This window comes from Lepisma saccharinum, chromosome 1, assembly GCF_977018435.1.
Source record: "Lepisma saccharinum chromosome 1, izLepSacc3.1, whole genome shotgun sequence".
Lineage (NCBI taxonomy): Eukaryota > Metazoa > Arthropoda > Insecta > Zygentoma > Lepismatidae > Lepisma > Lepisma saccharinum.
In genome coordinates this window covers 190,925,820-190,943,276 of record NC_139229.1, presented here as the reverse complement: position 1 = coordinate 190,943,276, position 17,457 = coordinate 190,925,820, and the positions used below count along the sequence as shown (strand labels likewise).

The window sequence follows — 17,457 nt, the reverse complement described above, 5'->3', positions numbered from 1 at the left end:
TACTTTATTTTTCCACATAGGAACCCCAGACATTCAGACATTTGTCATACCGCTAGATAAGCTTAAAAAAAACCCTCTTGGAAAAAATGAGTATCCTGTATACGGAAGAAGTGTTGCACGAAATATGTCACCGCAGCATTGCTTCCTAAGCACCTTACTCCGAGAGCCTTCTTCAAAGCCGGAAACATATGGAAGTCACTAGGCGCGAGATCGGGACTGTACAGCGGATGGGTAAGGCGCTCCCAACCAAGGGTTACAAGATGGTGTTGCGTAGCCCTCGCCGAGTGCGGTTTCGCATTGTCATCCAACAACAGCACGCCAGATGTGAGACGGCCAGGCCGCCTACTCCGAATAACCTGCTTCAATTTGGACAGGGTGTGACAGTAACGTGCAGCGTTTATGGTTCCTTGTTCCAAAACGTCCACAACAAAACACCATGGGCGTCCCAAAAAACTGTGAGAAGCACCTTACACCTGCCGAGGGAGTTGTCTTGAACTTCTTCCGGGCAGGAGATGACGGATGTTTCCACTCCATTGATGCGGGCTTCGATTCGGGTGTGCTATGGTGGACCCACGTTTCATTCCCAGTCACAATCCGAAAGAGAAACTCCTTCCCGGTGATAACTCATGAGATGCTCCAAACTGCATGAGATGCTCCATATCTGCCGGGTCACGACTGAGAGGCACCTCCCCTTGTTTGTACGCACTACGCTTACGCCATCTGTTGGATCGCGGTCGTACTTCACCCACTGGTGTATAGGTGTCTGTTGTGTTCCAACACGTCCTGGTATCCCCCATTGCTGTACGATTTCCCTGGCAAAACTGGGTAGAGGACTTATTTTCGTACATAACGATTTACTCACAAATCAGTATCGACAGCTGAAATTGACATCTAAGTATAGTTGGAAGTTCTCATCAGAATATTTGCAACTCTACTGTATTGAAGACCCAATTTTCATAGTAAAAACACAATGGATAATCATATGTTTATCTGTCACAAGACAGACACAGGATTACCAAAATCAGTGCGCATGTGGAAACTTGCAGAGAACAGAGTCCAGGGGCTTGCAGTCTGAAAAGTAATTTTCTTTAAGCTGTTTTAAACAATTAATGATGTAAGCATCAATTAACAAAAACTTGAATAGATCATTAAATCGAACTATTATCCTCTCAATTACAATTAACTATCAATCAAATATGAAGAAACAATTTCATGAGAACTACGTAATTGTAACAAATTCCTTTTACAGAAATTAATTTAAGTGGGCCAGTACCTAATCATGGGATTGAATAGTGAGTAGGTTAGTCAAAATGAAAAGTAATGAAAGGATTTCTCCATAACTAAACAAAAAGAAAATGCATAAATTTAGAATAATAAGTCTTAAATAATAACATATTAATGAATTTAAGGAACTAGGCAAAGTTTTGTTCTTGTCTGTTTATCAAAAACAAATTACTAAAAGAAAACAGATGCCAATGGAAGGCAACTCAGTCTTATCAAACTTCTCAATTCTTTCCGAGACTCCAACCAATCACTCAGAAGTATCAGTTCAATTTGTGAGCAGAGGGTTAGTACCGCAGTTTTAAAGCTAGTACAAATAAATCACCACGTATGTTTGATAAGATATTTTTAACACCCACGGTGGGGAGGGGGGGATTTCTACCTACGTCCTTGGATTCTGAAATATTATAAATGAGGAAAAATTTCAGAGCACCCCCTCCCTCACACACACACACAGTTTCCTGTCCCCTTTACACTTTCTTCAATTCAAACATTGCCAGTAATCATCCTGGTGTATCAAACAAGTACACATAGAATTCCCTCACTAAGTGTCACAAATGAATGTCCATAAACTGCTAATGATGCGCTTTCGATGCATCAAAATACATAAAAATGCATTAAAGTGCATTTTTATTTGCTGCTATTCCGCATGATGCACTAAAATGCATCAATTGAGAATATCAGACAATACAGTATTTTTTCAAAGAAATCAAAATTGTACGTACATTTAACTGTCAATGGATGCTTCAAAAGCGTGTTGTTGCATTTCGAGTTCGACCTCAATGGCGGAATGGCTTCCACGCGCTACGACACCAGGAATCTCGAATTAAAATTCTGGCCTAGGGATGGGTGTTCTTTGCGAATGTCCCTTCATAATTTCCATCATATCATGGATTATCCTCATCTTCGCGATTAGGCAAAAAAGCGAAGTAACCTCATTGTCATTGGCAACCTTTGAACTCATCAGACTCTCAATTGACATACCTAAATTTCATCAAAAGAACACGTATTGGTTGAAGGTGCAGTTTTCATTTTGCTTTTTTATACTCATTAACAGTAGATAAGTTACCAAAAGAGTAGTGCATCAAAATAAATATATCTTACAAACAGAGTCCGTCAAAATCAATAACTTTTACAAACCAAGTCTATCAAAATCGGTAAGTCTTTACAAGACTGGGATATCGATATACATATATTACAAATTTGCACAAGCCGACTCTTTGGTCATCGATAACCTTCCGCAAGGCGACTCCGTGGCTGTCGACAACCTTCCGCAAGGCGACTCCGTGGCTATCGACAAACAACCTTCCGCAAGGCGACTCCGTGGCTACCGACAAACAACCTTCCGCAAGGCGACTCCGTGGCTATCGACAAACAACCTTCCGCAAAGCGACTCCTTGGCTATCGACAAACAACCTTCCGCAAAGCGACTCCTTGGTTATCGACAACCTTACGCAAGGCGACTCCTTGGCTATCGACAAACAACCTTACGCAAGGCGACTCCTTGGCCATCGACAAACTACCTTCCGCAAGGCGACTCCTTGGCCATCGACAAACTACCTTCCGCAAGGCGACTCCTTGGCCATCGACAAACTACCTTCCGCAAGGCGACTCCTTGGCCATCGACAAACTACCTTCCGCAAGACGACTCCTTGGCCATCGACAAACAACCTTCCGCAAGGCGACTCCTTGGCCATCGACAAACAACCTTCCGCAAGGCGACTCCTTGGCCATCGACAAACAACCTTCCGCAAGGCGACTCCTTGGCCATCGACAAACAAAATTCCGCAAGGCGACTCCTTGGCTATCGACAAACAACCTTACGCAAGCCGACTCCTTGGCTATCGACAAACTACCTTCCGCAAGGCGACTCCTTGGCTATCGACAAACTACCTTCCGCAAGGCGACTCCTTGGCCATCGACAAACAACCTTCCGCAAGGCGACTCCTTGGCTGTCGACAACCTTCCGCAAGGCGACTCCTTGGCTGTCGACAACCTTCCGCAAGGCGACTCCTTGGCTGTCGACAACCTTCCGCAAGGCGACTCCTTGGCTGTCGACAACCTCCCGCAAGGCGACCCCTTGGCTATCGACAAACAACCTTCCGCAAGGCGACTCCGTGGCCATCGACAAACAACCTTTTGCAAAGCGACTCCTTGGCTATCGACAAACAACCTTACGCAAGGCGACTCCTTGGCTATCGACAAACAACCTTACGCAATGCGACTCCTTGGCTATCGGCAAACTACCTTCCGCAAGGCGACTCCTTGGCCATCGACAAACAACCTTCCGCAAGGCGACTCCTTGGCCATCGACAAACAACCTTCCGAAAGGCGACTCTTTGGCCATTGACAAACAACCTTCCCACAAGGCAACTCTTTGGCCATTGACAAATAACTTCCGCAAGGCGACTCCTTGGCCATCGACAAACAACCTTCCGCAAGGCGACTCCATGGCCATCGACAAACAACCTTCCGCAATCCGGCTCCTGACCTCTTCCACATCAACAACCTTCTGCAAGCCGATTCCTGACAACTTCCCCATAAACTTTCCACAAGTCGAATCCTTCACTGTCGACAACACCGACAACCTCACAAAAGCTGAGTTTTTCAAGAAAGACAACTTCTCAAAATTTGATTAATGAGGAATTTGAAGGATAACGCTTCGACCTGCAATAATATTTCATTCTAATTTGTATCCACTGTTAGGAGCTGATAGTGGCCTCTCCAGTGTTACTAGGATTGATCATACGCAATTACAGTCAGATAAAAATATAATGAGCTAGACATGATGAAGAATTAAAGGCTGTATTGATCTACCGATATCGATCTGTGGCTCATTTCCGTCCACATTACACATATCCTGTATAATATAGAATTACATAATTAAATTGTCATCAATTTGCAATTTTTCGTCATCATTAAAAAAATCCCTCTCTGAGCGTAATTGAAACAAACAAAAATAAATTTAATAAAGTATCACATTCGTTCATTAACCTCAGTCAATTTCCCACATGTAATTCAGCTCCTCTCCCCTGAGCCCATGTATTTGCGGTAACGTCGGTGTTTACCGGCGGTAATGCTTTAGCGGAGGAACATTATGCCTGTAGGTAAATTTATTAAAAGAGCAAATATTTGCGCAACCAAACGACACGTTGATTGATGCAACAACAGTCTGTAGCTAAGCAAACCAATTACAGCCTCCGTCATCAAATAAATGGAGGTGTACCTAATGTAATTTAATACTAGGAAACCAATTTGTTCCCGGTGGAGCACATGTTTGATTTGCGGAACAATTATATAAAACGGTCAACATTTTTCCTTCAGTGTGTGTTTGTGTGTGCAATTTTTCCCCAGAACGATGAGGTGGAACTTTTTTGAAATGTAGGGTGTTAAAACTTTTCTTCTCAATCCCCCCCGCCACACACACAAGTGTTTCCAGCTAATTCTGTCATCCTATTCTGTTACAATGAACGCAAAGCAGGTAAGTACGTCAGGCGCGTCTGTTCTAGATTCTCGTGAACTGCAAAAGTTATGGAAACCAAATTTCGTGATCAAGAAAACTTGCCATTTACTAGTGTCGACATCTCAATCGGAATGGTCGTATTAATAAAATGAGCACTCACCCATTTCTCAACTTTGGAGCACGTACTCTATTTCATAAGAATAAAAGGCTGAGAACTTGCTCAAACAGTGAGCACCCAGTCTCGGTGAGCATGTGCTCATATTTTGATATCAATGTGAGCGAGCACACACACACACACACACACACACACACACATTGTCAGAAATGTACCAGGTATTTATATACAAACACACACACACACACACACACCTGTCTACGAGTGTGTTTGGGTTTTTGCTTTAAGTCCACTTTATGCACAAATAGACTAATCGAGACCGAATTAAAATGTGCCTCCACCAGGTATCGAACCCAGAACCCCTTGATGACAAGTCGACGGAGTTAGCACTGCACCATCGGGGAGGCCGAGATGTTGTGTACTTCACCAGGTCATATATAAAGTTCTCTGATTTTTCTAATATAGGTAAATCAACACAAATGATGAACCACAGATGAATTTCTATTAACTGATTTAGAAAGGTGTTCATGGATATTACTACACAGTATTGATGTAAACGCTGGTGCTTGTTTTAACTGCTATTATTTTAACAAACATTACTGATTAATTACGTTTGATTAATGACATTACCATTTCTATAAAAGCATTATGACTCCTTTGATCAACAACATCAACCTTCCCTTTTTTTCTAATCCAGAAATTTATTTTCTTAGGTGTTCACCCACATTTCCACATTTGATCACGCCGACGACTTATGACGCACATATTTTATTACACCGGCCTCCATGGCGTTCTTAGGTTCGAGCTCTGGTTAAGGCATTGGTGTTTCCCCCATCATATATATTCTCATCGTCCTTCTGAATTCCAGAGATAGAAAAGCGACGTAAATGATTGATTGATTGAGTTGGTGTTTGAAGTCAACTTTATGCACAATAAGGCTTATCGGGACTGGACCTACAGTGGGATCTGAACCACCATGTGGCTTCACCGGGTATCGAACCCGGGACCCCTTGATTAGAAGCAGACGACGCTACCACTGCGCCATCGGGGAGGCCAAAAAGCGACGTAAAACAACAGAAATAAGAATAGAAGAAATATACTAGATTCGTACGGCTAATACGTTATACAAACAACTGAATGTTCATTGTGTGAGTTTATAATTATGTACTTACCTTGTTGCAGAGGAAACACGAACACTAGCAAGAGCAGAAAAACACTGGGCGTCGCCATTATTGTATCGTACAGCCAGTTACAGTTTCCCAGCACAGTATGTTCTGCTTCAGTATCAGTTTGCCTTAGCAACTTCCGAGAAAGAATGCACCACACCAACCAACTGTCACTTAGCACTATCTTGTGTTTGTTTTGAAACCGTCGCTTGAACGATTGCTAGTTTCTTTCGCTTCTAATCTGGCTGTTCCACCGCCGAGTGGCTTCAATTTACATCTTTGGAACCTTGCGTCGAGCAGGGTTTCATGTTCCTATGATTTAACGCTTCAAGGAGTAATTACTGTCGGTTTTGTCGCAAAGTAACCATATCAGGTTGTATCCCATCTTTCCGTTGCTGTACGTACAAGTTCGATTCAAGTTTCTTAGGCTCTTTTGTGTTTACTCCTTGTACGATATTTCTGCGTTTCAACAACGTGTTAAAGTTGCAAGCATGGGAAACATTCGGAAGTTTTTACCTATTCGTTATGAATCACTCACGCGCACAATTGATTGTACTATCATTTCTGTACACTTCAAGTTGTACGTTTCGTTTTGAGAGAGAAGGTAGGAGTGTACTGTAACGTTAAACCAAAACGGCTAAACGTGTACTATGGCCCTAAACTAGCACGAACGCGGACAATACCAGCCAGCGCTGTCGACTAGCCACAATTGCCAGGTCATCAAACGCGAGACGTAACAACGTTAACTAGCGCCCCCTTCACTCAGCGTTTCCGCATTTCCGCCCGCTATTCAAGTGCGCCTAGGTCGGTTGCCGCCGCGATACTCGAATCGCGAGAGTGAGTGAGGGCTCTGGGACACGCAGTCTGGAGTGTTGGTTAGGAGGAAAAGCGTAGAAGGGGGGGTTTGAGGGGGCGGATAAAACTGAAGAGTTTGGCGCAAGCGCGTTCGATGCCAGCGTTTCGCCGCTCGGCAGAAGCTCGTCTGCATTACACGTCGAACACCTGTTCTCAGAGGACTTGCGGAAGATGTGGCTGTGGGGGAGTCGAAGCGTAAGCGATCCGGGAGAGCACGAAGTTAGGTGACGGGATTTGATCTTGCGGAGATTGGTTTCTCTCGTCTGCTTTTGGTGTATAGAGGCTGAGTAGCTTCCAGAAAACTTTCGACACCCCCTCTCGTTTCCTTCATGATTCTTTCCATTTGTCGCAGAAACACACAACATTTTATTTGAGGTCTTGTTTTAAGACCAATGTATGCACAGAAAGGCTAATCGAGGCTAGACCTACAGTTTAAAGTGGGATCCGAACCACTATGTGCCTCCACTGGGTATCGAATCCGGGACCCCTTGAATACAAGGTGACAATGCTACCACTTCGCCATCGGGGAGGCCAAGATAACTTTTCATGGAGGTTCAATGTAGCAATTTGTGAACTGAAATTGTTTGTCACTCTATCAGTTCTTGATTGATTGATTGATTTCGTTCATCTTACTTTGCTCTGTTGCCACTTTTGGCTAATCGCGAAGACGAAGATGAGTGATGTGATGAAATGGATGAAGGTAAGCACAATGAACACCCAAGCCGGGATTGTAACCCGGGATCCCTCACGTCGTAGCGCGCTCTGCTAACCACTTTGCCACGGACGTAGGCTTATCAGTCATTTCTTGAGTTTTTTTCTCAGGAAGGGACAACATAGCGCCCCAAAAAAGGTTTGAATTTGAAATTATGGAGTTCCTGCGACGAAACTATGAAAGGCTTACTTGCAACTATCATCACCTTGTAATAATTAATGTAATATTGCTACTCAAATTTCTTGCCTGTTCCCTGAGTTCCAACGAAGGCATGATTGAAAGATCCGAATAATGTGTGAACGACGACATAAACGAGAATCTAGATAAGGTGTACGTAATAACTTGCTCGCAAAATAAAGAACGAATTATTTTTTCGGGGCTCGCCCAGCCCCTCGGCGGACACGAAAAAATACCGGAGGGTGGTGATGATCACATGATATCCACTTTCGACGAGATCGAGAATGTGAATAAACACAACCCCCAAGCTCAATACACGTTCATTCATGGCACAGTGCAATGCACAAGAAACAATTTTACTTGGTTTAATTCATAGGTACTCTAATTGTTGCAATAACTAATATTATGAGTGTTATCTTTGATTTAAGATTTTTCTTTTCTCACATTCAATAAATAAAGAAATGAGACTCACAGATCGGAGCTACGAGTAACTAATTCATTCATTCATTTTGAACCTAACAGTTTTTATGCAATTTTTGTCCATTAGAATACACATATAAAATGTACATGATAGTTTTACATTAAAATGATCAGTCATTCCCCTCTATTTTACAGATATTAGATTAAAAAAAGAACACTTTTCCTTTTACAATTGTATGTTACACTTCCTCAAAAATTATAACAAACTATAACCAATCCGCACATCTGGATTAACAACTAAACTTAACAAATTTGTTGGAAACTGGAGCTTTAGTATATAAAGTTTTATACAAGATATTTCTCTCGCTATTATATTTTGAGCATTCCAGTATTATATGTTCTGCATCTGCACTTTCCCAGTCACATTCACATTTCTTACTGTTCGTTATTCCAATTTTGCATAAATGTTGCCTAGTGCACAAATGGCCCGTTCTCAGTCTATTAATTAATACAATTACATTTCTTGTAGCACTTACATGATGAAACCATGGTTTGTGTGTTTTGAATTCAGCAAATGGTCTGTATGATTCTCCAACTCTTGTAAGTTCATTTCGACAAGTAACTAAGAATCGTCTAGACCATATCGAGTAACGAAGCTATGGAAACAACAATAACCAGCCTAGTCATACCGAGTAATAAATATTGTTGAACTGCCTATTGGCAGCCCGGGAACGTAACAGTAGAGACACTCGCTTTTGTTCCTTTTCAATATTAAAGCACCTTGACCATGCGGACCCGAGTGTGGACTAGAATTAGCCACGACTTCCTCCCACCCAATGTCTCCCAGTTTTCATTACTCAGCAATGACATTGCCCGATCGGAAGTCGCACCTGCATTCCTACTTCAAGATCTCCTCTCTGTCCATAATATATCGCCGGCTGAGTACTGTTTTGTCGTATTCCCATCTGCACTAACCCTTTAGGAGAGCTGACTGAAGTTTGATTTATATGGATTGTCAATACACTACATGATTTGCTCAAACATTTTATTAATGTTGATAATTCACATCACTTGACTTCCAGATATGTTCCTTCGGAACATGATAATGCTATCAGCTCAGTTACGTGTAAAACTGGAGATACAACAAAACAGTATTCAGCCGTCGATATAGAAACAACAACCGACCTAGTCATACCCGAGTAATGAAGCTATGAAAACAACAACTTTGCTACGTCCTTGCAGGAGCAGTAACGCGCGTACCAGGATCACTAATGCCTCTTTCCACCTTACCATGTGTGTTCGGAGTAAATAGAGCAGAATAACTCGCGCCGAACGCCAACTTATTTTGAATTACTCCTTACTCCTCACGCACTGGACACTTGTAGCAAAATTTGCGAATTTACCAGATCGACACTCGTCAGACATAGTAAGAGTTAAATTCAGAGTTCGGGTGTATACACACAATGAACGTAGGCTCCAGATTAATGCATTTATTGCACTATGGTCTTTTATCAAGTTTGAAAAGAGTTCACTTCTTCTGATATTTCGGAACATTCTTTGAAGTAAAGTGGCGTTCGAATCAGGACTTCAACTTTAACTGTGTAAGCGATGAAAGGCACTGCAATTGATTTACTTTGCCAATGAGGTAAATGCAATAGTTACTGAGTTTCTTTTCACCGCCAGCTACAACGTATCGTTACACGTACATGGGAAATTTGAAGCAAACGAATCAGGGAAAAGTGAGCAATCAATTTCGCTGCCGACAGTTGTTCCTAGTTGAAGCAAGTTCGGAGCGGTTTGCGGAGGTTGCTGCACGCCGTAACTTGCAGAGATGGAGACTCAGAAACTTCGTCGCAGACCCGCAAACAAACTGCAACCCTAACCACGCATTACTGTCAGCAGCTTGAAACCCATCACAGCCAGGGTTGTGCACGAAAAGCTCCCATGAATGAACGTCCCTTGCACATCCGTTTAGTCACATTCGGATTGTCAGTTGCACCTGGCGATTACTTGACGACACAGAAATGAATGCTCTTGCAAGCTACTTCATTCGGAGGAGCATTTGCAATTTTATAAGTTTGACACTAAATCTAGATGAATACTAGTAAGAGTAAAATCTCATCCGAGGAATTTCTAACATTGTACCGAGTTTTTCAGCTGCGATGATACACTTTAATTGTTGCCAGTAATACAGACTGCATCACTTTAAAACATACTACACTTTAGGCGAGTTAAATTTAAACCTAGAGTTTACAATCATTGCCTATAAAAATATGCACTCTAATATATCCAAATCAATAGCACACACACAATAAATATAAGCACAATACATCTAGTGTAAAAACACATTGAACATTATAATATAACAAATCACAATTTAGAAATATTATAATAATAATTCAGTTTTAGACAAATACACTCACTAATTACACAAAACAATTTTTACTCAAACACAAACTATTTAGGACAACAAAGACATAAATAAAAATATAAACACAATGTTTAAAGACTTAGCCAAAACATTAACTTACACCAAGCAAAGGCTTGAATCAACTCATAAATACTAATATGCGAAACACACACGTTAAAATAATAATATAAAATAGTAACTAATGTAATTTCCCAATTTCAGTAAAGGTCTGTTCTGAATACCAGAATAAATTGTAATTATGCAATTTTAATATCTCATACTATACATATTATATTATGTTTCCATATTATATCATTGTATTACATTGTATTATTGTATTACATTGTTTCATTGTATTATATTGTAACTACTCGTATATTTAAATAAATTGATCTAAAATTCGGAAGAACTGACGCCCTGTTATGCATTTTTAGGTACCAGGGCATCAAGGGCATACCCCTGAATGTATGCGGGTGAAGGCGGGGGGGGGATACAATTTTGTAATTGAAACATGTTGGAAAATCGGTTTTGTTTGTCGCTGTCGATCAGCTTGCGTCGACGCCTACGCACTCCCTGATTGCATCGTCGTTGTGCATTAATTACCAGTATTTACAATTGAACTGGGCGAAGAGGAAAATATTCCCCCTATTAATGAATCGAGCTTTCTTAAAAATAGTATTGAATGATATTGGAGGGGGGAGGATGTTAAGAACCTTATTTATGGTCTCTTGTCTGGAAGCTGCCAAAAACTGCAGAATGGAAATAAATTTGACGAAATTTAAACAAGTTAGGAGGTTTAACTATTAATACTGACATCGTGTATTATTTAACCCATTGCCTCCCTCCCATATTTACGTACATTAATTGAAAAGCTCCTTATGTATATATACAGGGTGTTCCAAAAGTCCGGTCTCATAGGGAAAGACGGAAGTCTTGAAGTGATGAATATTGATAATATAGCCTTTGTTTCAGATAGGAAAAACATTACGACAAAAAATGTTCAAATTGATGCTCCTCTTGAGCCCTGCAGGTATGGATACGAGAATGGAAAGCTCTTTGTACATTGTGTAACATTGTGGCTGTGATAGCGGGGCATACAGCACGAATGTTTTCTTCGAAATCGTCAATTGAACGTGGACGTGTGTTGTACACAACAGATTTAAGGTGCTCCCATAAAAGGAAACCTAGGTTTTCGTTTGTTTGGATGACGACGGTGAAATTCATCCCATTTTTGCGTTGGGAGAGACCTGAGGCATGCAGGCTTTCTCTTGCATAGTGTACGTTCCATCCCTGGTATTCATTTTATCTACATTCGTTTACTTGCAAGAAATTATCATTACTTAAATTTTTCCGAGTTTCCCTATGAGACGGGACTTTTGGGACACACGGTATAATTCTTCCAATGCGTTATTGGTTATTTAACATTCTAAATGTTTATAATTTGCTTAATTTAATAATTTACTTTTTTTGTATATTTATAATTTGTTAGTATACCTATATGGACTAACGCTTTTATGGATGTCTGGGAGGGAGGGAACATTTTTTTGTATGAAATTAGTCGTCGGGTGTATTGGGCTACCATGCAGACATGTGGAGATAGGACTTTCTGTATACATTCTCGATCTCAGCCATCGCTCTTTAGTTTTGGTTTGAGTTGGTGTTTTAAGTCCACTTTATGCACAGATAGGCTAATCGGGACTGGACCTACAGTTTAAAGTGGAATCCGAACCACTATGTGCCTCCACCGGGTATCGAACCCGAGACTTCTTGGTTACAAGGCGACGACGCTACCACTGTGCCATCGGGGAGACCTCGTCGCTCTTAAGTGTTAGTGGTGTGATCAGTACTACGTTCCGGTTGCCTTATCAAGGTAGAAAACAGCCCAATTCCGAAGATGATTTACATGGAGTGCTATTCTGTTTTAGTAGGCTTTGAGTTTTTTACGTCCACGTTAAGCACAGATAGGCAGGCTAATAGGGACTGGACGGGAAACACTATGTGCCTCCACCGGATACCTCTAATAGGCGACAAAGCTACCACTACGCCAACGGCGAGGCCGAGCAGGCTTTGAATATTACGTATTGACGAAATAGATAAGTCGAAATGAATAGAAGTTGTATGACCAAAAGAAGAACCACCATAGGCACGTCCTTTTTCAGGTGCGTTTCCTTAATTGCATGATTTGCTTTATTTTACTTCGCTTGTGCCACTTTTGGCTTATATGCGAAGATGGGGATGAGTGATGAAATTGATCAATGGACACTGACAAACATACATTATCAGGCCGGGAGTCGAACCCGGATGTGTTTCCTTAACAACTGACCACCTCAACACAGATGAAGGAAAATGTTTAAACGGAAACATTTTAATTTTTACACGCACCTTCAGAGTTTCTTGGGAGAAGCTGTTAGTTTTGCGCTCTTCTTTGCATTAATTACTTACCATGGCTATGCCATCTGTAAGCAGACGCACAGGGATTCAACCCTGTTAGTCCTCCTTCCAGATACAGCTCCGAGCATCCACTTAATGGACTTAAGTTAACATTAAAATCTCTGGATTCAAAGCTGGGATTGTAGGAAAGGGGTGAGTAAATCCACGTACAGGCCTTCTCGTGGATTTATTTCCAATACAAGACTTCCCAAATCGGGAACTATTCTCTGTCCCCCATATCTCTGGAGCAAGGCCGCGCACAGCTGCAGAGAAAGGTTGGGGATGGGATCAAGTCGGCAGAGCGAAACAGAACACGCTGCTGCAAGGGCTGATAATGCAGTCGCTTTTTCGCCCTCCATGCAATCACGTTCCTTATCAAGTGCTCTTTGGTGGAGCCGTCTCGCGTCACTACTTGCGCAGAGACATGTTTTCGTACGCTTGCTCCAGAGATGGATGGGACAGAGTATATGAAAATTCCTATGAAAGCAGTCCAATCTCGGGAACTGGTCTATGCCAGTTGGATATTTCAGTGAATCTCAACTCAGGACGTCCTACTAATTGCGTCTAAGCAGGACGAATTGGAGTTTGAAACAGGTTGTTAAAAATCCACGAACCCATAAATTCTAATGGGTTCTATTGAGTTGACCTGCAGGACCGGAAACTTTTTTCTCGTACAATTTAAATTCGGTACAAGTTGAGTATTCTTTCATTTAAAAAAGTTTCCTGGACCGTATTTAAATTCATCCGGAGAAAATGTTCCTGGACAGAATTGAAATACTTTGCAGGTAAAAAAGGTTCTTTACGGTCCAGAACCCATTTACGCTTGCTGATTTCTCTCCTGGACCGGAATTGAATTTATTTAAAATTCCTGGACCTTTAACAACCCTGGTATGAATTAGTTGACATTATGCACACCTGTGTTTCTGATAACCTAACCTACATCGAAAGATCTGCAATATACTCAAAATATATCAGAGAAAAGAAGAAACTGCCCGTAAAGCACAGTACTTCTTCTGCAAATGGGTATATGCTCGTATGTATTAATAGTATTTCAGGGTAACGTGCAGTAACGATAAGAACCTCTCAAAAACCGGTCCTTACATCTCCCCCTTCCCTACCGAGGCAACGGTTCCTGAGTTGGGAACAAATTCCACGTGAAAATATTGGTTCCTGAATTCGGAACATTCCACGTGGAAATAACAGTTTCTGTATTGGGAACTTTCGGCATTGATCCTGAATTGGGACATCTCCTTCTCGTGGGTTCAGTGAAGTTGGAGGTTATATTCCGTACTCTTATTTCAACCTGGGTTGACAACGACGAGAATAAATGGATAATTGTGATGGAACATATATAGACCAAAATATCCATGCCTGGGCTGAAACGATTCTTGTGCCGAGGAATTATTTTATATGTAAGAGCAGCACGTAACTGGTGAAAAGGAGAATATATTTATTTGTTTATATCGTTGTTCAATAGTGTTGTGACGTCAGTTTGATTTTCCGGTCAGGTCAATGTATTTTCTGAATTCTTCTGAAATTGGTTTCAATTAGAATTGAGGTAGTTTTCAACATTATAGGAAACATGAATATCACTTTTGGTTCAGTCCATGTTTTAAATAAGTATTTTACTTCCCTTCACGCTATGTCGCAAGAAAATATTGTCGTCAGTTTGAGAATAAGAAATAATAAAAATTTCATGCAAGAGGCTTCCGTGTCACATATTCCTGATTACAGTACATGGAAAAATCAATTTTGAGAAAATAATTTCTAGAAAAGTGGTTTGTCTCTTTGGTTAGAACGTTGAATATATGAATTTGTACACAACTTAAATCCTTTTAGGTCATTGATGATAATCCTTTATCATAGTTTTTAAGTTATTTTTCATCGTATCCAACATAACTTCTACTCACCAGTGATTTGAAGATTGTTTCAAGTCTCCTTATTCACAGATAGCCTAATCGGGACTGGACTTGCAGTGGGATGCGAGTCACTACGTGTCTACACCGGGTGTCGAAATCGCGACCCTTTGATTATCAAGGCGACGACGTTACCACTGCGCCACCGGGGAGGACTCTCTTGATATTTGATGATGATGCTTCAACATATGTGAGTTGATCAGCTTAGACGACACTCACTACAATTAAAACTTCTTAACTGTAAACATTGTTGGAGACAAAAAAGTTTTCTTTTCTTTACCATTGAATTAAATTACTTGCTAATTATCTTTTGAATTACCAAAAAAACAGAAAATGGCCCTCATGCTGGTAATAAAAGCTGATGGTGAAAAGGGACACTCAACACAAATAACCATGAAACCACGTTACCTTGATTCCAGAGCCAGAGCCTCGTTAGCCTGCTTTATTACATTGTTTTTCAGGATGCTCCAATTACGGCACACATGGGGTATGTAGGTAGGGTTCTACACATTCTCGATCTCGGCCATATTGAAGGTGACGTGATCAGCACCACGCTCAAGACACTGCCGTGATAGTCCGACAACGTTTCAACTGGACCACTGCAGCACCTACAATACAAAGAAGGCGCTCCGATCCCCACCAATTTTTCCCTCGTTCTCATGCTGTACCGGACAAGCTCTATGTTTTTACGAAACAAAATTGGCTCAGTTACGAATGCCGTTGCTGAAAAAGTAAAGGTGTTCGTTCATTTGTGAGTCTTTACACGAGGCAAACTGACTAAACGCCTTGATGATCCGCTAATGCTGTTATTACCCTCCTCTGTAAAAAAGAGAGGGGAGGGAATCCTGGAACATTTCAGAGGACAACAAAGGAAGCGACAATAAATCCAGCTCTTGTATTTACATTCTGCAGAGGACGAAAGTGGCCGTCCTTTGTTTGCAGCTGGTTGTTATCTTAATTAGAACCCCGCGCGCTGCACCTTGTTGCTTGAAATTGTATCTCTGTATTCGGAACCTTACCCGCGCCACGCTGGACGTATTTTCCAGCCTTTAGCGCCCACGTGCGTATGTTGGTCAGGGAAAATGGGCGAGGGCGTTCCCGCTATGCCACGTGCAAAGAGGTTGAGATTATGTTACCAGTGTGTTCCGGCTGTAGTTTGTGCTATAGGGCAAGAAAAGTAAATGTATCTTTGAGAAAAGGGCAATTTAATACAGGGTGTCCGGGCTAGAGGTACACAAAATAACTACTTATAATGCGAAAACTACTACTTATATTGGCCCGTAGTGAAGCTCAGTCGATAGACCATCCATCCCAATTTTCAGTAGTGCTGTTGAGTAAAGCATGCGCAGAAACTGCCTGGCCACCGAGATACCCAGATTTGGCATCAACAGACCTTTTTTTGCATGCGGCTTCATTAAAGATGTTGTGTACAAGAGGAAAGTTCACCATTTGGGTGATTTGAGACAGCATATTCGTTACGCTAATAACGCCTCAAATGCTGGTCAACACTTGGCACGAGCTTGAGTATCGTTTGGATATCTGTCGAGCTACAAGTGGTGCCAACATTGAGGTGTACCGGCGTACATAAAAACTTTGAGTTACTTTGTACAAAACCGGGACAAGACAGTTTACAGATTCTAAAATACAGGGTGGCGCGAAAGTCAGTTTAACCAAAAGCACAATTGATACCATAGTGTATGTACACTTATGCTAAGTATTTTTTAGGACTGCGGTTGGTAACATTGTCGTCTGACACTGGCAACAATGCACTCGTTATTTTTTTTTCGACAGTTCAGTCTCTGGCTTGTTGGAGTGTGGTTGTTTGCTGTTAGATGACACATTTGAATAGTTGACGCCGTGGTACCACTGATTGACCTGCGCGTTCTTGTGATTTGACGCCATGCGATTTTGCTTTGCGGGGAATTGTTATGGATATGGTATACTCATCATCACCGGCAGATTTGGATGCACTGAAAGACTCAATTATCAATGCGTTTCATGTCATCAACAATGATACAAGTTTACTGCATCGTATTTGAAATTCTGTTGTTGATCGTTGCACACAATATGTTGCAAACAATGGAGGACACTTTGAACAAAACCACTGAAATTGTAATTTTGTGTATCTACTTGCATTTTGTATGTATACTTGAATTTTGTATATAAACTTGAATTTGTGTATGGGTAAACTGACTTTTGCGCCAGCTGGTATATGTGTGTATTTTTGTATACCTCTAGGCTGGGATACCCTGTATGCTGGAAATTCATAAATTGCACAAATATCTGCTCAAGGTCTTAAAACCTTGTGTTACAGTCAAAATAAACAAATCCGTGCATCAGACTAACAAAATATCTTGACACTAAAATAATTAGAGGAACAAGTTGTGAAGAAAGATTGATGTTGCATATCATTATATTGTATCCAACTGTTGCTTACCAATGCTTCGTTACAACTTTTCTAAATAATTGTGCATTGTAAGGCGAAATTCAATGTACAATCACAGGCAATGAA

General features: G+C 41.2%; 1 protein-coding gene across 1 annotated transcript in view; it reads right to left on the bottom strand.

The window, feature by feature from the left end:
- Nucleotides 1–6,846, bottom strand: part of LOC145990938 (cell adhesion molecule 2-like) — a 158,690-nt gene extending 151,844 nt beyond the window's left edge. The window contains exon 1 of the mRNA XM_083126498.1: nucleotides 6,032–6,846. Within this exon, the coding sequence (XP_082982624.1) occupies nucleotides 6,032–6,089 (58 nt within the window). The 5' untranslated portion in view covers nucleotides 6,090–6,846. The remainder of the gene's footprint in view (nucleotides 1–6,031) is intronic.
- Nucleotides 6,847–17,457: the final 10,611 nt, after the last annotated feature.